This window comes from Leptonotus elevatus, chromosome 2 (assembly GCF_054856555.1).
Source record: "Leptonotus elevatus isolate MCC_2025b chromosome 2, RoL_Lele_1.0, whole genome shotgun sequence".
Lineage (NCBI taxonomy): Eukaryota > Metazoa > Chordata > Actinopteri > Syngnathiformes > Syngnathidae > Leptonotus > Leptonotus elevatus.
The window spans coordinates 4,233,031-4,255,150 of NC_141240.1; the positions used below are offsets into that span (position 1 = coordinate 4,233,031).

At 40.2% G+C, this 22,120-nt stretch overlaps 1 protein-coding gene and 1 long non-coding RNA gene across 2 annotated transcripts; one reads left to right on the plus strand and one right to left on the minus strand.

Moving 5' to 3' along the window:
- Window positions 1–980: 980 nt before the first annotated feature.
- On the minus strand, window positions 981–13,936 carry LOC147178202 (uncharacterized). The gene is made up of 3 exons (XR_015093976.1): window positions 13,770–13,936; window positions 13,601–13,682; window positions 981–1,080 (listed from the first exon to the last, which is right to left on the minus strand). It is a non-coding gene; the product is annotated as an uncharacterized LOC147178202 (long non-coding RNA).
- A 4,310-nt stretch (window positions 13,937–18,246) lies between these two features.
- Window positions 18,247–19,218, plus strand: LOC147178203 (glucagon-2-like). The gene is made up of 4 exons (XM_086070106.1): window positions 18,247–18,439; window positions 18,508–18,607; window positions 18,710–18,862; window positions 18,971–19,218. Exons 1-4 carry the CDS (start codon window positions 18,397–18,399, stop codon window positions 19,008–19,010), a joined length of 336 nt encoding a protein of 111 aa, XP_085926232.1. The 5' UTR covers window positions 18,247–18,396; the 3' UTR covers window positions 19,011–19,218.
- Window positions 19,219–22,120: the final 2,902 nt, after the last annotated feature.

The following is a 22,120-nucleotide window of genomic DNA, read 5'->3' on the forward strand; positions in this document are numbered from 1 at the left end:
GCCATTCATTGTCTTATGGGTAGTGTAAAAATAAGAACAATAATTTGTCCCTGCACTTTTTCTTATACTGCATTCTGGATCTTACTAGATAGACACCATCAGACACCTGTTTTTATTTGATTATTTTTGCATCCCACTTAGGCCAAGTTAAAATCCATATGTTGTTAAAACACATTTTGGAGTGAAATTCAAGTTGTTGTTTTTTTAACCAATTGTAACATACACAATAGGCTTCAACATAATATCGAAGCCAAATATTAAAAAAAATACAAATTGAAACATATATCCAATGTCTGTACTATATATGTCTATCAGTATTACTAGTATTTTTGATGTTAAAAATATGTGACCTAATATTTTTCTTTTGGTTAACAAGACAAACCTAAAAGTTAACTTATGGAGGATAATGACTGTCTTGTAATGACCCAGCTAATATAAAAAGGGAAATATACTGGACCTTTACCAGACCGTTTTAGAAATCATTATCATTTATTGCATAAATATGCTGATGCATTCATTTTGTTTGCACAGGTGCCAGCATGCAGTCACACCTTGGTTCACCCGGAGGACACTAGTGACATGTCTCTTTTTCTATATTCCCTAACCCTGTGCGTGCGCGAAGACACTTTGCATGCTGTTCAGCACCGCCTCTGGTGGTTGATGAGGGACGAAATAGAACTACCTATTGATCCATCTATAGACGGTGGCAAATGGTATGACATCAAAGCGAGGGTCAAGTCCAGCAACTGAAGATCCTTGCAGTGTTTCCTGTTTGCCCAGAATATGAAGAAATTATGCTTCCTAGACATCTTCAAATTTTGAGTTCGAAATATTGAGTACAAGTTAGACCACATCAAGAGTTATTGAAAAAAGTATTAAATACTATGTTCAAAGCGAAGAAAGTGTCATTCAATAAAAAGAGGAATTTGAAATGTTTTATTTGATGAAAGGTCCAGAAGAGCTGTTGCTGCATCTGTTGCTGTGGTTGTGTCAACATTGATTTGAAGATCAGCTGTCTCATCCCTCGTCCCTTGGCTGCATGCTCATCATGGTTATCCTTTTGTGGGCAATTTCTTCCACCTAGTAGCAAGATATTCAAACTTTTGAGATTAAGTTTACTTAATATGACAACAACCCGTTATAACATTTGTCCTAGTTACTTGTGTTTAATAAAATGGCTTGCTGACAGTGACACTGTTCACATCTCTGTGACACTGACAGACTAGCATGTCAAAGGCAGAGGTGCAGAGTAGCCAATATATATACTCAAATAAGAGTAATGTTACATTGGAAAATTATGCTAGATATTAAGATAAGTGTATATAGAAAGAGAAAAAAAAGTACTTGCAAAACGTCAGTACTGTGAGTAATGAGTAACTAACAGCGTAGGTGCCTGATTTACTGTTTGCAAAGCATACATGATTGTATAACTCCTGAAATTTTGCAAGAAAGTATAATAATCTAGAGTATGAAAGTTCAGGTTAAAATTACTAGCTGCTTAAAGATTTACTCACAGTAAAAAACTTTTTTATGTTTATAATAGGAGTACAGCTACTTGTACAGTCTTCTTGTGCCAGGGTTGTGTCAGGAAGGGAATCCGACGTAAAAACTTTGGCCAAATCAAACATGTGAATCAAATATATGACTTCCATACCGGATCTGTTGAGGCCCGGGTTAACAACGACCACCATCGGTGCTGTTGACCTACAGGGGGCCAATGGAAACTGGACTACTGTTGGTCGAAGAAGAAGAGGAGGAAGGTGTGTTCGTAGGAAGAAAGAGAAGAGGAACACCAAGAGTCTAGGACTGAGAGTAGGGACTTTAAAAGTTGGAACAATGACAGGTAGAGAGCTGGTTGACATGACGCGGAGGAGGAAGGTGGACATACTATGTGTTCAGGAGACCAGGTGGAAAGGGAGCAAAGCTAGAAGTTTAGGTGCAGGGTTCAAGTTGTTCTATCATGGTGTAGATAGGAAGAGAAATGGAGTCGGAGTTATAGTGAAGGGGAAGTTTGTTAGGAACGTCCTGGAGGTAAAAAGAGTATAACGATAGAGTGATGAGCCTGAAGCTAGGAATCGAAGGTGTGATGATCAATGTTCTTAGTGGGTATGGGCCACAAGTAGGATGTGAGCTGGAGGAGAAGGACAATTTTGGTTGGACTTTGATGAAATGATGCAGAGAGTGAGAGAGTTGTCATTGGTGTAGACTTCAATGGGCACGTTGGTGCAGAAAACGGGTGATGAGGAGGTGATGGGCAAGTTTGGTATCCAGGAGAGGAACGCAGAAGGACAGATGGTGGTTGACTTTGCAAAAAGAATGGAAATGGCTGTCATGATTACTTTCTTCCAGAAACATAGAGTGACTTACAAGAGTGGAGGTAGGAGTACACAGGTAGAGTACATCTGCTGTCCCTCTGAGTACATCAGAGGGACAGCACATGTTAGAGGCCTTGGAGATAAAGTCAGAGAGGCCAGACTGAGATGCTTTGGACATGTCCAGAGGAGAGATAGTGAGTATAGTGGCAGAAGGATACTGAGTTTCCAAATGCCAGACAGAAGGTCTAGAGGGAGACCAAATAGGAGGTTTATGGATGTAGTTAAAGAGGACATGAAGGAAGTTGGTCTAAGAGCAGAGGATGCAGTTGACAGGGTTAGATGGAGGCAACTGATTCGTTGTGGTGGCCCCTGAAGGGAAAAGCCGAAAGGAAAAGAAGAATAGGAGTACAGATACTTCAATATGTTACTGAAGAACAAGAAAAACATATAAGGTATCATAAAACTACTCTAAGATGTACAATTATTCAAAACATTGCTGGACACCAGCAAGAGGTGTCGGTGGCACTCTCATATGGAGAGAAATGTGTCTTTATTTTCAATCAAACAAAAAGGGGATTTGCAAACCATGCTCTTGGCTGCTTGCAGCAGAGCGCCAGCGGTTCTGACTTGTAGTAAAACTTTGTAACACTGTAGTAACACTTTGCGCATATCAAAGCTCATCCGAAAACTTAACAAAATAAAAGCACTCAGCGTCATTCAAAGGAGTCACTATAACACAATTTAGCAGTAATAAATTAAATAATAATGCATATATTTGTGGGGACTGGCATCAAGTTGTATTTTACAATTTTAAGAATGTGCAGAAGTTGCCAAGTTACTTCATGTAAAAAATTTGAGAGCTCTTAATATGAAAATATCTTTTATGTTTCGTTTCCAGTAAAGTTGAGTCATTTTACAATGTGCATCCGTATTGAACTTAACGAAATAAATTAACGAATTTATTTAACGAATAAATAAATCCATTTGCTACGTTGTGCAAAGGAGTCACTGTAACACAATTTAGCAGTAATTAATTAAGTAACATTGCATATATTAGTGGGGACTGGGGTCAAGTTGTATTTTACAGTTTTCAAAATTGCAGGATTTCACAAGTTACTTCAAAAAAAAAAAAATAGGAAAAAAAAATAAAAAATAAAAATTAGTTTAGCTCTTAATCTGAAAAGAAAAATGCACTGAGCTGTCACCAGTGTCTTACAAACGCAATTATGCCATGTAATGACAGAAAAATGACAACACAAATCAATGTCACACTAGTTTTTTTTGTTTTTGTTTTTTTACAGTAAAGTACCTATTTTTATTTTATTTTTTAATGTATGAATTGTTATGAAATTACTGATTCAATGACTAAAAAATGCAACCATATTTCTGTTAGGTTAACATTTCTTGCCACTTTTATGTTAACAAGAGTATGAAAAATTAAGAAATAAAAATTGTACACTTTATTATAAATTTAGAGATAAATTGAGATGTAAAATATGCAATTCATTTGTGATTAATTGTGAGTTAATTTTTGAAGTCATGCGATTAAATACGATTAAAAAATTAATCGACTGACACCTCAAATAAATACATGCGCATATACAGTGAATTTGAGAAATATAAACTGTTGTTTACATGAAAAATGAAACCAACTGATTGCTATCAAGTGAAATGTATCAAATAAAATTCTACTTTATCCGATTACATGATTATAGTACATAATTTTCAGTGGGATAGGCTACTGGAATACTGAAATATTTGATAACTGCAACCCTACATTCTATCTCCCTGTTATCATGCCATAGCCATGTGCACATGAAGCCCATGAAGTTGATCTAACATTAAAAGTTTTTTTCTTTGGCTCAACTCTCGCATGCAGCAGTCAGTTTTCATATAAAAATCACACACTAGAGATGTTTCCTTATTGCCTGCCCTGAGCAATGTTTAAAAGCTTCTATCCATGCAGCTACCATTTCCAACTTCTTCATCTTTGCTCTTTGCTGTCAAATCTTAAACACTGAAGAAAATGGAGCAACCTATTTTTCTGTCAAGTCCGTAGAGGGCCAACATTTCAAGTTTCCACTTTGAGTGACCTCTTCATGTTAAGAGCCAAGTCATAACAGCAACAGGAGCCCGGCCGCCCACAAAGACTATTTATTCTCCCTAACAAGTCACAAGTCAGTTGGCCCGGCCGCCAGTGGAGAAAATCATGGCATATGGCCAAGTGTGCTGTTCCACAAGATGACCCTGGATTGAGCTGGCAGACCCTTGGGTAAAATCAAATGAATGCATGTAAACATTTAGCCCCCTGAGCACTGTGCCGTGATCCCTCGCATGGGCTTAGGTGACCCAAGTCAGCATCAATCAGCTGGAGCACAATGGGAAGAGGCACAAAGAAGGGAAAAAAGCACGGTCGCTCGCATTTTTAATAAGCATACCCGAATGGCATTGAGGAAGCTTGTGTCTCCCCATGAACGTGGGTAAGCGAAAGACCCAAGTGGCAATTATGAGAAGCCCTGGATGCATGATCTTTAGAGATGAGTGGATAATCTGCTTGACTAATCTAGCATTTCTGCTGTCCAAATCAAAGCGCAATGAGATACATATAGGGCTTATGCAACGATATGATGATTTTGAGCATGGACAGAAGGAGGTGGATTCACAGAAAGCCCACTCAAGCATTCGTAAGGATTTACTAGGAAATTAAATATGAGATGACAACAACAGGAGAAAAAAGAAAGTCTTGAATCAATTAAGTTAGTGTCCTTGCTCAGCCGCCAATCGTCAGGTGCTGGTGGGCAGCAGGAACTAGTGTGGTACACTAGAAAAATAAATCTCCCAAACACTGATAAGGACTTTACTTTCTGTTTTTATTTGAGGGAACAATGCATCATCAGGTTCACCTCAAGTCTGAAAGTCTTATTTAGACCGTACACTTAAAATGTTCACCACCCTATATCCCTCATTCCATTTTTCTATATAGCGTTTATCCACACTAGGGTCACGGTTGAGCTAGAGCCTATCCCAGCTGACTTTGAGCATAAGAAAGCATACAGCCTGGACTGGTCCCCAAACAGCAGGGTACATGCAATATAGACAAACAAGCATGTACACTCATGGAAGATGTCATCCTTAATTACCCTAATGTGTTTGTTTTTGGAGTGTAGGAGGAGGCCACATTAAACTCCACATAAAAAGGCCTGAGCCGAATCAAATCCAAAACCTATCAACAGTCAGGAAGAAGTCTGATAATCAAGTAAAATGGGTGTGACATTTCTATGCATCCTCAATTAGGAATTAACAGCAAATGACATGGTCATCATGCCTTACATGGTCATGTCAATCAATGACTGATGAAGATAGTTGACAAACGATAATGCAAGCGTGTGGCAAACACACATTTGAATTATCACTCCTCCATGGCAGACATTCACAATCCCATTACCTTCCCCAGGTCAATCGCATCTCACCTGCACAGACACAAACACACAATTCAACAGTCACACATTTACAACTACACGTTCAAAACTCTTCCACCCTGCCAACACACCCATGTGAGTTGAATATGGGCTGGTGAATGGGTCCCAGTTAATTTGGGCCAAGGATCCATGTGGGCAAGCCCAGAGGGCTCAAGGTGGGCCTCATATGGGCCCTAGCTAAAACCCACATGGGTATGGAATGAGCTGGTAAATGGGCCCCATCTGGGCTTCCCAGCTGGGTCCCAGTTAAAAGTTGACTCCTAAAAACTGACTATCATGAGAGGGATTTAAACCAGGGTACCATGGATTCAAAGTCAGACACCCTAAGCACTGAGCTACAAAGCCACTTGACAAAATTGATGTCATAAATGCATTTAAGAGAAAATGACTTCCAGTGGACAAATTCCTTTTGATCGAATGTCAGTGGTTCCTGTGACGAGCCAGGAAAAGAAAAATGGCACCAAATTATCTCTAAAACTGAAAAGCACTGGTGTGAAGGTGGAGTTTAATTAAATCTCTAATCTACAATTCTGTAAAATAACACCTAGTTTTGGGCGCTATATAACTCTGAAAATATTAAAATACACTTCAGGAGTTGAAATCTAGTCCCAAAAATTTCATTCTGAAATTTTAACTCTTGCACTTGGCTAAATTATGTGGACCTGGTGACTTTTTTTCCCTTCACTACAGCTTGGAGAGGGAATTCGGTGTCAATGACCGATTTGGATGCTGCTTTACAGGTTCTGCACTGGTTGATTGGGACGAGATATGGGGCGAACCATAACCTTGAAGTTGCTGCCATGGAGATAGCTTCCCCGACCAACCGGGCTGGATTTGGATGAGGACCCACTTACCTGACGATGTCTTCTTGCAGTGCTTCAACTTCAATGGACTTTCGCACTATTCTACTTAATATTGTTTAGTATTACAAACTATGTAAATTGTTGCCCATTCGGCATCCATTGCAGCCTGGTCTTCCTGGAAGGGGGATTACCACATTTGCGGTCCCTTCTCAAGGTTTCTTATTTTTCCCCTGATGTTTTTTGTTTTTTTTGCCCTCTTGTGGTTCGATTAGGGGATGTCGTTGATATTTGTCAACTGAGGGCATGTAAAGCCCTTCGAGACTCTTGTGTGATTAAGGGCTATATAAATAAACTTGACTTGACTTGTCTTGACTTAACTACAGGGTGATTCAAAAAGAATACGGCAAAATCATCACCCAATATTTAAAAAATAAAAAATAAAATAGAAAACTCTCCCTTGGACACGTGTTGTACATACCAGAGATGGTAAATATCGTTCGAGAAAATAAAAACCCTGCCACATTTTTGCTGTAGCCACAGGTGCTTCTACTCACCCGACCTTGTTTACCTGCCAGTTGAATAGAAGCACCTGTGGCTTAAGCCAAAATGTGGCAGGGTTTTTACTTTCTGGACCTGAATTTCCCATCTCTGTATACACCTTCAAGTTTTTATTTCATGTTTTACAAGTGCCCAGTGTGGCTACCACTGGCAGTACGGACAACATCAAGCTGATATGAGAATTCTTCTTAAAAGCGACTCATGGTCCACCATGTTGATTCTGCAGCTGTTATTCGATAATTCATTTTTCAATACGTTGGAGCAGATCTCGGGTGTTCAAGCTTATCAGCGCGGAATTGGTAGAAGAGGTGCTAGATACCCGGACCTCACTGTGTGTGACTTCATGTTTTTGGGGGTGGGAGTTATGTTAAAGACAAAGTTGATGTTCCAACACTTCCAGCAAATATCAATGACATAAAAGATCAAATAACAGCTGCAATCAACAACACGAAGGACCGCGACATCCTGAGGTTTGGGAGGAATTCTCATATGGGCTTGATGTTGTCTGTGCTGCCGGTGTGTATCCAAGCTAGAGTTTTCTATTGGTTTTAATTTTTTAAATATCACGTAATAATTTTAGTGTATTCTTTGTGAATCACCTTTTAACCAGGGGCGGATTTAAGACATTTGGGGCCCTAGGCAAAGGTAGGCATAGGGCCCTTTCGAATGAGAAGACTGATACATATATTTTAAATAGGGATGTTCAATTCCGTTTTTTTTTTCCAGACCAATACCAATACTCAACTGCTGAATAGTCACAGATACTGATACCAGATACGATACTACTAGTACATAAAAATTCCCTCCCCAAAAAAAGACAGATCATTTTAAAGGCAGACCTATAAATCCCAATATAGTACTTTTCCTTAAAATTGCATGACATAATGTTGTAACTCTCACAGCATCCCTGTTTCATTCTGAAACAAACACGCACAACACAGTATAAGGCTTCTTATTCAGTGGTATACTCAAGTGCTAATATAGAAATTTGAGGATTTTGTCTGCTCCGCTGTATCTCTAAGGCAAATACTGCACTCTCTACCCCACTATTGTACAGTGCACAGGATAAATGAGTACACCCCCTTTGAAAAATAACACTTTGAACAATGTCAATTAACACAAAAACAATTTCCCAAATGATGACAAGACTAAATTTATATAACATCTGTTTGACTTATAACTTGAAAGTAAGGTTAATAATATGAATTAAAGAACACAATTTTCAGTTTTACTCAAATAAGGGTGATGCAAAAATGAGTACACCCCACAGAACATCTCTGGAGCAAAGCCCAAATTTTAGACTATACAAGTGTCTACAGGTGAGTCTCATTATTCATTACACAGGTATCAAGCAGAAAGGTGATTAGAAATGGGTGTTACTTAAAGAAAACTCTTTCTCATTTGTTTTTGTATTCATTGAGAGATTAAAAATTTATTTTTCAAAGGGGGTGTACTCTTCTTTTTTTTTTACGCTGAGCACTGTACATTATGTTGCTAGTTACATATTAAACCTTCCTGCTCAGCAAAAACCATATACCCCCAAAATGATGATTTAAAGTGAAGGAATATTCCTTTGCGGGGTGACGTAGCCAGGGTAGTGACGTACATGTCCTAAATGTTCTAAAAATAGCAACCGTCATGCGGGTGGTAAGCTGCAACGATAATGGGCCCTCCCAAGTTCAATTAGTTGAAGTAATACTAGCTGAACAGTTACTCACTACTTTTGCGTCTCCAACAGGCGTCGATCTTGCTGTTGCTGCTGCAGGCTATAAATCACCATAGATGCAGTGAAAATATTTGTCCTTTTTTAACCATTGCCGCAGTGTTCGTAATCCTGGACAGGTCTGCTGCGATGGTGAATGAATGGACTGGACGATCACTCCCTCCAGCTCCAAAGCCAATACTCGAGCTGGTGCATTGCTCTTGTAAGAAAACAAACTATGTTTGGGGGGGTTCTTGAGCCAGAGCTCAGTATTGTTCATTCGGTAATCTTACCGATTCGACATGTCATCATCATTGCTTTCTCTTTGTATGTGAGTGAGTATGTGCATGTGCGGGTGTGTGTGTGCATATGTGTGTGCATGTGAGTGTGTACTCATTAATTCACCTAAAACCTATTTAAAATCCCATACCGTTCACCTAAACCGAATACTTCAGAATCCAGCTAGAGTCGTGAGGTTGTCAGGAGACCCGAGGAAGGATCAAAGAAAAGAAAGAAAAGTGAAATCCAGCACCGACCAGGCATCACCTTCTACCCACCGGGTTACCAACCAGAATCTTTCACAAACCCCAGAAACATCTAAATTCCAACAAATTAGGGAGACCAAAGGAAAGACTGAGGAAAGGAAGGAAGGATAGATGCAGCAGAGTGAGATCCACAGACATCAGCCTCCACCGATTCAACGACTAGAGGAAGAAGCAGATTATGTTTGAATTTCGGTAGATGCTGATGTGGTGGATCTGGCATGCATGAAAACCTCCACCAAAGAGGGAGCCGTCAACCCCGGCCAGGACAGAGTAAGCACAACCCGACAGGGCCCCCCAGGCCACGGCAACGCCAAGGCACAACCCCCGGGCCCCGCAGGGGCCACCGGCCGGACAGCAACCCCAGGAGCCAGGAGCGCCGTCCACCCGAACACTGACCGTGCCCCAAGCCCAACGCAGCAGAACGGTGCACGGCAGGCCCACCAGGCACCCCACCGGCCCACAGCCCCAGCTCCCCCCACGACCCCGAGACAAAGAAATATAGCTTCAGGTCTCAAGCTTCACAAGTGCTTGAGCAAGACTTGTAAACAACATATATCCTAAGATACATGCATACATACATTAACACGTTTACTCGTCATTTACATCGACAAACTTTATACAACTTATAAATAGCATCACGAATGTTTTCCAAAAATATGCATACTCATCTGCAAACGTAGAAGCTGCGCCTTTTGCACATATTTTATGCATTGTTTTTTTCGTGTAGCATGACCACGCACAGCTCAGCTGTTGTTGTGACCAACAGCTGTTGCATATCGACGTCTGAGATTGGCTGAATAACATCACGTGATTTGTAGCGTTGCATGCTATTGGTTTGACTGACATAGTAGTCTGCAGTGTTGCCTGCACGTTTAATGAAATTTACAACTTGATTTGGGGAAAATGTGCAATAATTTTGAGTGCCAACAAACAAAATCTGATTCAGAAAAAAATTCAAAACAAAGACGATCCAGGTTTTTCCTCACCAGGGATCATTGATCTAAAAAACTAAAGCAGATATGTTGCCTTGGCCCACCGCCTATAAGCTCTATCGTGCATGCTGTTATTTTGCAAAATTTTGATATTTTGGAGTGAAGCCCAGCTAGAGCCCACTTATTGCCCTTACTTAGTTTCTCTCATCTACTGCCCGCCTACTGCCAAAGTGGGGCCCAACAATGAAGCCCACTCCAAGCCCATATCCAGCCAAAGCCCAACTAGACCAAGTGGTGCCTATATGGGCCCCAATTGTACGTGTTCACTGGGAAGTAATATGCCGATGCCATTATTTCCGACGCTAATATATGACTTTGGATGCAGCATCTTGTGTCTTGCTCGTGCACGACATTCACTGGCGTGTCACATGTTCATTGCATGCCAAGTCAAGATATCCTGTTGGCCCTTGAATGCTCTGAACCAATGGCAGGGCAGCGTTTTCATGTTGAGAAAAAACAGCAACTAGATATCGGAAAGGTATCAGCATCCGCCGATACTGCAAAACTGGGTATCAGAATCAGTATCGGGGCCAAAAAATTGCATCGGAACAACACTAGTATAAACCAAATGGTACTCTATATGTTTACACTTCTCATCAAACCAATCACAAAATCACTCTAGATACTGGATAGTTTTTTGTTTTTGTTTTTGGGATTTTTACTGTGGATGAGTGGTCGTCTCACAATCCTGAGGTTGTCGATTTGATACCTGGCTATTGTGCCCATGTTGAAGTAATTTTGAGCAAGATACTGAACCCATATTTTTCTACCAGCATTTGGGTAGAACTCCAAACATTTGGGGTGCTCCAACTAGAATATACCACTGTACCCCAGTGGTGTAGTCCAGGGTATACGCAGGTATAAGAAGTATACCCACTTCTTTTTCAGTCAATATTAAGTATACCCACTTCTAAATCCCCCCTGATGCACACGGTTTAGCCATGGCCGACCCTCTTCTGCCTCTAATTGGCTGGTACCCCCTGCTTACACTGATTAGATTGGCTAACGTTTAGCATGAGGACTGATGAACCAATCGGAGGCAGAGTAGGGCGGGTCTTGTCGAGGAAAACAATCCATCAAATGCTCCCCCGAGCCATAATCCTGACCCAGAAATTTTGCCCAGATGAACTGATTTGCCCTCGTACACGGGATACTTAATCGCGACATGGGTTCGATTTCCAGGGTGGACGCTGCCAATTACACATTAACTACATTCTCTAGTGAAGTTTTATAGTAGCTATAGGCTGAAAGTTTATTTTTAAGTACCAGTAAATTAAAACACAAGAATGGGGACAAATAGTTTAAGATTCAGCACAAAACAATACTGAAGTCTAACCAGTTCATTAAATATTGTAATTTGTTTTATAACATATACACTATGCTTGCCTCATGATAAATACATTTTACATTATTTTAGGCTGCTTGTGTTACCAGACTGTTCTTAACAGGTCACGATAATTTTATTATTGTGAGCAAGTACAAATGACTGATTTTTAATTCTTACATGTCACCGTCTAAAAGAGGATGTTTTCCTGGACTACACCCAAATGTCTCCATGCCTTTTCATTTTCCCTTCACCCCTGCATAGCAAGCAAGCCAGCCCTGCAGATTGTAGCAGTGCAGTCGCTGAAGCACAGTTCCCAGCAATAATGGAACCCATTCAACAGTCTGTCTCCAGATGCTCTCCAACAACAGTCCTCCAGGCAAGAGCAGGGAGCAGCAGAGGGGAACGGGCAGGAGATAGCAATCTGATAGCCTATCATTAACAGACTAAATAAATTGAGGCTTCGGCGTGACGGTTAGAGGTGGTGGTGTTATTGTTTCGGCTCCTGCGCCATTTCAAAGACCTGCTATGCTTCACCAGAAAAGCTATTTAATGTGGCATGTAGCATTTGTGATGGACAGCATCCACTTTACAAACATTACCCTGAAAGACTGAAAAATGCCCTATGTAGCACTTTGCCCAAAAATATCTTTACAAAAGCCTTTTTATTTGAACAATTTATGACACAAACATCCAATTAGCAGATGAACACCTTAGCTGTTCACAATAGGTACTATTGGTCTCAGATTTTGGACTGGATTGAGTTTTGAATTTCCCTCCCTCTGTCTGCGGATGTGATATCTTGTAAGTTGGGGGTGTTTTTGGCGGATTCAACATTGAATCGGCATCAGAAAGGCATGACATTTGATCACTGGTGAGCTAGCAAATTAGCGCACGGGGCAAGAAAAGGAAGTGACGAGTACAGATAAACAGCATGGGATGGAAATTCTTTGCGAATTCGCTCATTTCGCAAATGATCACCCTACACATTTGGACGTATAACGTCTGTCTGGACAGAAGATCGATAAGATGAATTCATCGCTATGGTTCAAGAGAGACCGGCATTGTATTACATTGCCGTTAAAGCGTATGTCAATCGAGTGATGAAAGCCAAACTATGGCAAGACATGGAGACACAGCTGGATTTACCAGGTAGATTTTACTTTTATATTACACGATACTCTGTAAAGAACCCGAGGGTGTGTGTTGAATGGGAGTACTGGTATACCGTGAGTGAATTGTGAAAAAAAAGAGCGATAGCTATGCATTGTTTACGTTTTGTATCCCGCTCTCCGGTTTCCTTTTTCTAACTATGTGAGACTACCGCTGCCGATGGTATGAGGGGGTATCACATCTGACGCATGCGCTTAAAGTAGTTAATAGTCTGTGTCGGTGTCTATGGCTGTCATTTTTCCAGCATGATGTGCCTCTACGTCACAGGCAGTAGGCGTCGGTCAGAGTATCGAGGCCTAAAGAGTCACATATGTGATGTGTTTTCACAGAATCAGGCGTATGTCATGGAGATTAGTTTTGAGTAAATAGCAAAAATACATGGTTTGGACAAAAGAAAAGATTTTGAGATTTCTCTTTAAAAAAAGTCTCTATTTTTATTTCCCAGCAGTAGAAAAGTTAAAATTTGGGTCAGTGAGTTTGTAGACAATGTGTGTTGTAACTAGGGCGTGTTTTTAGCCGAGCTGCTAACTAGCGACGCGTGTCTCGGGCACCTGTTTCAAAACATAACATAACAAAATAACCAATAAAAGTCGCAAACACCATAATGTGTCCCTCAGCACAAAATCAAACAGAAACCAGACGCATGTACATCCGTGTTAAATAACTAGATGCACATGTATGCAACACGGTTGTACGTGCTCTTTCTTACCTTATAGCAGGTCATCATTTGATCTGAACATCGCCGAATAATCCAAATATGGCTGATCGTCACTCAGTTCCAGCATCTCTTTCTTTAACAAAGACACAGTTACATATCTCTGGCATCTTATTCCCTGATTTTTTTTTTAACCGATAAGTATCAAAATAAGAACATTTACTAGGCAGCGTCATTATCCTGGGTACGTGATCGTGACGACATATCCGGTGCGTAAATGACAGCCTCCTTCATTCATTTGAATGGGAGTTTGCTGACATAATGGGCAAGAAAATGGTCTCTCCTAATGTGGGGTAAGCGCACTGAGCACAGCAACATGTAGCTGGCCTAGCAAAGTCAGCCGAATGTTTACTGTCCAGGTTAGGGACCGTCCACAATTTATGTTTCCAGAGTGACCAATATCAAGGGTGACTTGACTATTAACTTGAACCTCTGTAACACGCAACTTGCAGATGGTCCCTAACTTCTGAACAACTAACTTCTGCTGAATGCGTCCTCCTTATTGGCCACAGTTTCATCTTCACTTTCGGCTGGGCACAAATCTTTGGCGTGTCCTCCGTGGCTGTACTGCTTTTGAAGAAATGCTTTTTTGAATAGGGCGTAATTCCCCCTTTGATGTCGCATTAATTCCTCGCGAGTCTCTTTGTAGTCATTGGTAGCCATGTTATTGTTTGCGTGTTTAAAGCATGCTATATAACACGATAATCACATGACTGTCCAAAAACGGCCAATACTCTACTTAATGCAAAAATATTAATAAAAAGTACAATAACAACTTTTTTTTTCTGGGATGAGTTGAAATGAACTATTTCACAGAATAGCTGGTTAGTTTTTAATACATTTTGTGTTGCTTTAACTACTGATAACACATCACGTACGTCATTGACAAATCAGTCTGCATACTCCCACCACAGTTTTCCACTTTATGCTCGTTTAAGTGGGATGAAATGAAAATATTTGCTATGAAATACGGAACATGAAGAAACGTTATGGCGAATCGCGATGGTCCTTAAGGCATCCCCGCCCCATAATGCAAAGCAGTGCATATTTGGAATGACTTGTAATTACTTTACAGTGCTGATGTGTTCCTTATGTATTACATTGAGGGGAACAAAAAAATAAATAAATAAACTGTCTTGAACCATCAAAATGTTATACTTTTATTTTGTGGTCAAAATGTATTTGAGATGTAATTGCCATGATGATAAAATATAAATTAACTTTCTTGTCACAGCATAGCAAATAATCTTTTGAAACAAACGTTTTAAGTGAAATTTGACCTCAATAAAATTAACACACGGACGCACGCACACCCCCACACACACACACACCCACACACCCACACACACAAACGTGCACACACACACGTATCAAGAATTAAACAAGCAAAATTTGGCAGATGATGGCCCAAAAGATGAAGTGGGGCTTGAGGCCAAAATCAAAATTTTTGCCTGATTTCATCAGTTGAGATGTGAAACGTCGTCAGATTTCAAAGGGTTTGGAATTGACTTTCCAACACTTCCCACGCTTCCTCAAAGTTTGGGATCAATATATTTTTCCTAAGGTACCGGTTGCTATGAACCTTTTAAAGAAAACTTTAAATGCATTTTTCTCAAAACGAGGGATTTCAAACTGCCAACATTGAAATTGCTCTCAATTCTTTTAAGTACCACCACGTATTATACATCATTTGAAAGGGTATTAATTGTAGAATTTGAATATATGAATATCTCATTTTCATTTTTGGAGAATAAGCCTGATTTTGTGAAAACGTATCACATGTTGAGAAAATTATACGGTTAAAAAAATCAATACCTAATGGATTAAAATAGAGCTGCTATTCTGGCCAGAATGATGAACGTTACAAGCTCCCATTTGACTGTTCTCAGTCTCAGTGAATGACGTTGCTCTATAGTTGGTCTTAAAGACTAAATTTTTTAATTTCCTCTCGACCTATAAGAATGGAACTGGACAATTTCCTAAGGCACTTTGATGTCTTGTAAGGAACACAAAAACAGCACTGACATTTTTGGCCTTTTGACATACTTTGAAAAGGAAACTTTTTATTTTTTTATTTTTTTGCGGGGGTGTTTTGTTTTTGTTTTTAGTAACATAGCCATTACCAATGTATTCATATTTTAACTCTGGTTTAGCAATATTATTTGATTATTAAAATGTGATTGTCTCAATATTACCACTGTTTCAATTATTTGAGTTAGTTGTTTAGTGTAGCCGGTGGCCCTATTGCTGCTTCGCATGAAAATAATGTTGCTTCTTATGTTTGCTTTTGCAGATTGCCCCTTATAGTTGATTTGATTATATAAGTGGAGCACAACTATTCATTTTAAACAAAATATGACAATATAAAATGCAGAAAGGAACAACAACAAACAGCATAAAATTCCACTCAAATCAATAATGACTTGATTTTATATTATTTATAAAGCAGTGCTCCTGTGTGCAAGGGAAAGTGTTGATCAATGCGGTATTAATGTAGCAATCAATACCAAGTAATCAAGTGCCTCTGAAAATAGCATTATGCCCCTGGAAACATGACCCTCAGCTGGATAAGTTCAACACTCAACTCCATTTCTTTCTTCTCTACAAATAATGTAGACTCACACATACATTTCAACACCATTACTACTATTGTACCATCCACGCATATCAGACCACCTGCAACACATTCAGCTGATTAAATATTTCCGCCTTTAGTGATTCATTCTAGACAAGTTCAAAAGTCTATTCTTTGCTCTTCTATGCCTCTTTATACGGATCACCATTTATTTATTTATTTATTTTATAATACCTAATTTACAGCTGCCATAATACATTACATAATCATTTGTATATCTTGAATTACTGTAATGTAAGGGTTGTAGTGGCAAGAAAGGAAACCTGGATGGGGTGCTCTTATCAAGGCTGACACCTAGTGGCCAAAACGTAGCACAGTTTAAAACATTTGAGTTGGGTCATTTACTTGAACTGTGTACATTTTGGAGGGCAGGATCTGGTTCTCAACCACCTTTGAAGGTGTCTGCCATCTTGATTTTGGGACCTCTTGTCTCTCCATAGTTGGTAAAGTGTACATTTATTAAACCATCAAAATACAGCCATTAATAGCTAAACCCATAGCAACAAAAGTGAGTACACCCCGAAGTAACTATGTGCAATAGGGCAGTCAATTAACCATTTTTTCTCCCTGGTGTCATGTGACTCATTAGTGTTACAAGTTCGCAGGTGTTAATAGGGAGCAGGTGTATTCAATTTGGTATTACAGCTCTCACACTATCATACTGGTCACTAAAAAGCTCAACAGGGCACATTATGGCAAAGAACTCTCTGAAGAACTGAAAAGAAACAAAAGAACTGTTGCTCTCAATAAAGATCGCCCAAGATTGGCAACACCCTGAAACTGAGCTGTAGCGCAGTGGCCAAGACCATCCAGCGGTAGAGATGGACTGATGAAGCTTTGTGGGACTGTTCAGGCGTGTGCTGTATTGATTTGGAAAAAGAGTCAAAGCCTTCTAAAATAGATCACATCGGTGACATCTGGTGGTCATCTGGAGTCATAGCAGCTAATCCTCAAAGTGAATCGACTAAGTTTGTGTGATAGTGTTGGCAAACATTACCCTCAGCTGGATGAGTTCAACACTATCAACACTGTATCTCTAACATCACACCAATACATTCAGTCTGTCTAATGTTCATCAAGTACACATGGAAATGTTGCAACATTTTGACAATGTGCCAGTAGCATGGTTCAATGTGATGTCCTGTTACCCACTAGATTTTAATAAACATGTTTTGGATATGGGAGTGCTTTTATTGGACACATACTGAATATAAGATTCCAGCTAAAAATAAAGTAAAGCAAATATGTACATGAGATAGTTGTGCTTGTGCCACACTTACCTGGGCACAATGAGTAAAAGAAAATACTATTCCTTGAATGTTGAATACAAATGTAATGATTTTAGGATCTCCTTCCATGATATGGATGTAAAGAATTATTTGCCCGTGTCCATACTGCTCCCTGACAATTCCTGACATACCACTTGTTGTCATTGCACCATATCGTCAAAAATAATTGGTCTCTTGGCCCTGCAGCCTGCGATCCTTGTGACGGCCACTGTGCACTCAATACTGCAGCACGCACACACACACACTCACACAAGTTTGTTTTACTATCTTTGTTGGGCCATCTCATTGACACAATGCTTTACCAAGCCCCTTCCCCTAACCCCAACCATTAAAAATGATTGCCTACCCCTATTCCTTACCCTAACCTTAACCATAACCAATTCAAACCAAAACTCTAAAACCAAGTCTTGACCCTTAAAAAGAGGTCTAAACTTGTGGGGCCCAGCAAAATGGCCCCACATGGACGGTGGGCCCCACAACTCTGTGAAATCCTGAAATGTTGGCCCCACTATGTAAAAAAAAACAAGACCACGCAAACACACACGCACACACACACCCACGCACACACACACACACACACACACACACACACACACACACACACACACACACACACACAAAACTAATTTAATGTAGACTTCAGTTAAGGATGTGCTGTTTCCTCACACCTGCTGCTGTCTAAAGAAGTCATGCTGAGTTGTGACCATTGACCTGTGGTGAGAACACACCACGCCGTCTTGTTTCCGACCATCCATAATGAGGAAGAGGGTCATCTTCTGTGTCTGCAGGCCACTGAAGGACACCTGCAGCCTTTATAAAGTGACCATATCACCAGATTTCCACTCCCAGAGCTTCTCACTGGCTTCATGTACAACAGACAGTGTTGCACTTCACTAAAGACTGCCCAAGGTGAGTTGGTATCCTTCAAAACCTCCAGATAGTGAAGACTCCACAACTTTAAAAAAATGCCTTTCCAGGTGATCAGAAGATGATCCTTCTCATGTGGTGCATGCTCGGCCCCATCTTCTTTTCCACCAGTATGGAGGTTGTGCTGGATAGACGGAGTCACCTGACGAGGTATTTACAGTAAGTCTTAAATGTTTGCAAACATCAAAAAATAGTCTTGAGCTTGTTATAAATAGAGAAAGTGTATTTTGAGTCTCTGCTTTTTCCCCATAGATGGCATTCGTATCAGATGGAAAAGGGACAAAACATAATCCAGAACTACAAGAGACATTCCGAGGGAACGTTCACCAATGACCTGTCTGGTCATCTGGATAAAATGAAGGCCAAAGACTTTGTGGCGTGGCTGACCAGCATCAAGCGAGAAGGGTAAGCACAAAGCTGTCAAATTCAGAAATGGAGCAAACATGACAGTTTTGAGGGGAATGACTGTTGTGTAAACTCTCTATATAGTGTAACACTATATTTTAATTTCAGATGTCATGGAAACTTGCTCCAAATCACTGCAAATGTGTAAGAGTTTGTCCAAGAAGCATACAAGAATATTGTATACCACCATTATTAGTAGTAATAGCAGTACCTGTGAGACTTGGATTTAATAATACATCTGTCCTTTTGTGTGGGGGTGTGTGTGCGTGCGTGTGTGTGTGTGTGTGTGTGTGTGTGTTTAACTGTGAAATGATTTATATTACACCATTTCAGATTCACATTTGAGAATAAAGCCTTGCCAGTTTGCAATGTTTTTGTATGTTTCGTTGCAATAATTCATATTTAATGTGTACCGCATCGTAAAATACACAATAAAGAGACATTTTTATTTTTTATTTTTATGACATGAAGTCCTTAAGTGTTGATGCTCTCGTCCTACCACACGGGGGTGCTGTTGCTCACCAGTCACCACATCAGGCAATTTAGTTACTGAGGATGATTTTGGGGGGGGGTTAAATGTTTGTAAAAACAGGGCTGCAGTAAATGTGTGGTTATGAAAGAAATGGGCTATAAAGGATATACCCTTTAAAGAGTGGGGGTGTTACCTGCCAGTTAAAAAAAAAGCATATTTTATTAAAAATGTCAGAACAAGGCCAATTATGGTAGAAAGGGCATGCAGAATGTAGACAATTGAAATGTGCCTGAATTTTATGAAGAAAAAAAATCCGTTGCGCAAAGTCTGGATTTGAATTTGTAATGGAAAAACTGTGTCAGGCTAATAGGTTATTAGCTTAAACATTGTGACCTATAAGGGACAGAAGGCATTTAGCCATTTAGGACAGTTTTGATCACTCAGAGTAACAATAACGTTCGCTAATACTTCTTACTTGACTTACTGACTGTGAAATGTATCATGGGGACCGCCCACCTCTTGGAAGAATAAGTGGGGGCAGATTCAGAGAACACCAGCTGAGTCCAAACACAACATTGTCATCTCATGCAAGGTTTTCCAGTATATATTTATTTATTTACTTATTTATTTGTTTATTTATTTATTTATTTTATTACTGCTATGCTGGCCATTGTAGCCCTTGCAGTCTAATGGGATGTAGATGCTATGATGTTTTAAATGGCACATTATCATTCAGCAATCAGCACCACCCACACACTCTAAAAACAGTTAACAAAAATAACCCAATTATGGATAAAAAATGTACCGATCTTCTACTTGGGTCAATTTGACCCAACTTTGAGTCAAGAAATGGGTCTTTTAGTGTAAAACAACTCATAATTATTGGTCAGATCCTTTACTTGGGTCAAGAAATTAGGTCATTATGAATAAAACAACCCATAAAGTGGATCAGATTTTTGATCCATAATTCGGTTACTTTTGACCCAACTGTTTTTAGAGTGAACTTTCCACTTTTACATTTGCATCCATAGATTCATTGAGAGCAGGGGTTTCAAACTTGTGATCTGAGAGCCATTTGCAAGATGATTTTGCGGCCTTTACTTGACATCAAATTTAATAATAATAATGCATTAGATTTATGAAGCGCTTTTTTTTTGGACACTCAAAGACACTTCACAGTGGGTGCATTATTAATGTTCTCACACATTCACGCTGTAGTGGTGGTAAGCTACTTAATTAGCCATAGCTGCCCTGGGGCAGGCTGACGGAAGCGAGGCTGCCAGTGTGCGCCTGCGGCCCCTCCGACCACCACCAAACATTTGCACCTTTCAGACACCAGTGTGAGTGGCACTGGAGGCAATGTGTGTGAACAACGCATGACTCGGGGAGAGCGGGGATCGAACAGCCAACCTTTTGGTTACTGGACGACCGTCTAGACACCCTGAGCCACGGCTGCCATATCAATCACAATCATATGTATTGTTAGTGTGGCCCCTACCTTTTTTTATATGACCTTGCTCTGAGTGTCTTGTGTTGTCTTTTATTTGTCACTTATTGGCTACTATAGTTTAGGATCATGAAAGCTTTTGGTGAAACAAAATTCTGAAGTGATACCAAGAGGAAGGAAACCATATCCTGTCACGGTCATTTCAAAACCTCCTGCGTCAAGAAATTTCAAGAAAAACAGGAGCTGGATAGGCCTAATAGTTTTTTGGTGTGTGTTTTTTTAGCACGGGCTCCAATTTGTCTTGAATGCGCAGAGTAAGTTCTGCTCAAGAAATCATTACTCAAGGACAAGTTGGCCTTTATGCAAAGTACCAGAGAGCTGAGAAGAATTGTTACTGTTCTGAACTGCTATCAATAAAGAGTGAGAAGATTGGATAACATCATTTTTTCCCCTCAATATTTGAACTCCTTTTTTTGGGGAATACTTCATGCATCCCAGACACACCCAGACTTTCTCCAGCTCCCACTCAATTAACTTTGAGACATCTGATTGAGAGTCTTCCTGAAACCTCAGAACAGATGAAACCACTTGTTTCATGTCCTTATAGGGATAATTCATTTTGGAAAATTTGATCTAATTAAAGTCCCATCCCGTCCTTCTTGGTCATGTGATGTGGTTATTGTTTTTTATGTGTTTAAATTACAGCGAGCCAGAGAAAAATTCAGCTGTGGACTACAATTGTCCTCCAGGATGAAGTTTGGACACCCCCGCAATTCCTCCTCCTCCTCCTCCTCCTCCTCCTCTTCCTCCTCCTCCTCCTCCTCATCATCATCATCATCAACATCATCATCATCATAATTATCATCATCAGCAGCAGCAGCAGCAGCAGCAGCAGCAGCAGCAGAACATAAAGATTCAAATGCGACCTGATTTTTTAGGGATTTACGTCCAAAGAGGATACACATGCATGTGACAACACAAAGGACATGTGTATGCACGTGCACGTGTGCGCGCAGTTGTGGTTCGCTGCAAATTACCTCGCGCATCTCTTTTCCCCATACAGATTTTTTTGTTCCACAGCCATTAGTGCGGTGCGTCTGCCGCTGCTGCCCCGCCTGAATCGCCTCAAAGATGGGTTATGGATGTCCAATCTCCCAGTGTCTCCACCCAGCAGCACCAACATCATCACGTCGGGGGATAGCTATATCCCCGCCCTGCACACGATGTTATCGTCGCTCTCTTTGGATCTCGTTTCTTTTTCGAAGATCCTATGGCTTGATCTGATGTTTTCCAATGCATGCGTGTGATGGACGCGCTGGCCTAAATACTATGAGAGTGT

What these genes read in the sequence shown, in the direction of transcription:
- LOC147178203 (XM_086070106.1), top strand. Translation starts at nt 18,397, where the DNA reads ATGTACAACAGACAGTGTTGCACTTCACTAAAGACTGCCCAAG. An exon ending in TTCACTAAAGACTGCCCAAG is followed by an intron (nt 18,440 to 18,507) that starts GTGAGTTGGTAT and finishes ATGCCTTTCCAG; the next exon opens with GTGATCAGAAGATGATCCTT. An exon ending in AGACGGAGTCACCTGACGAG is followed by an intron (nt 18,608 to 18,709) that starts GTATTTACAGTA and finishes TTTTCCCCATAG; the next exon opens with ATGGCATTCGTATCAGATGG.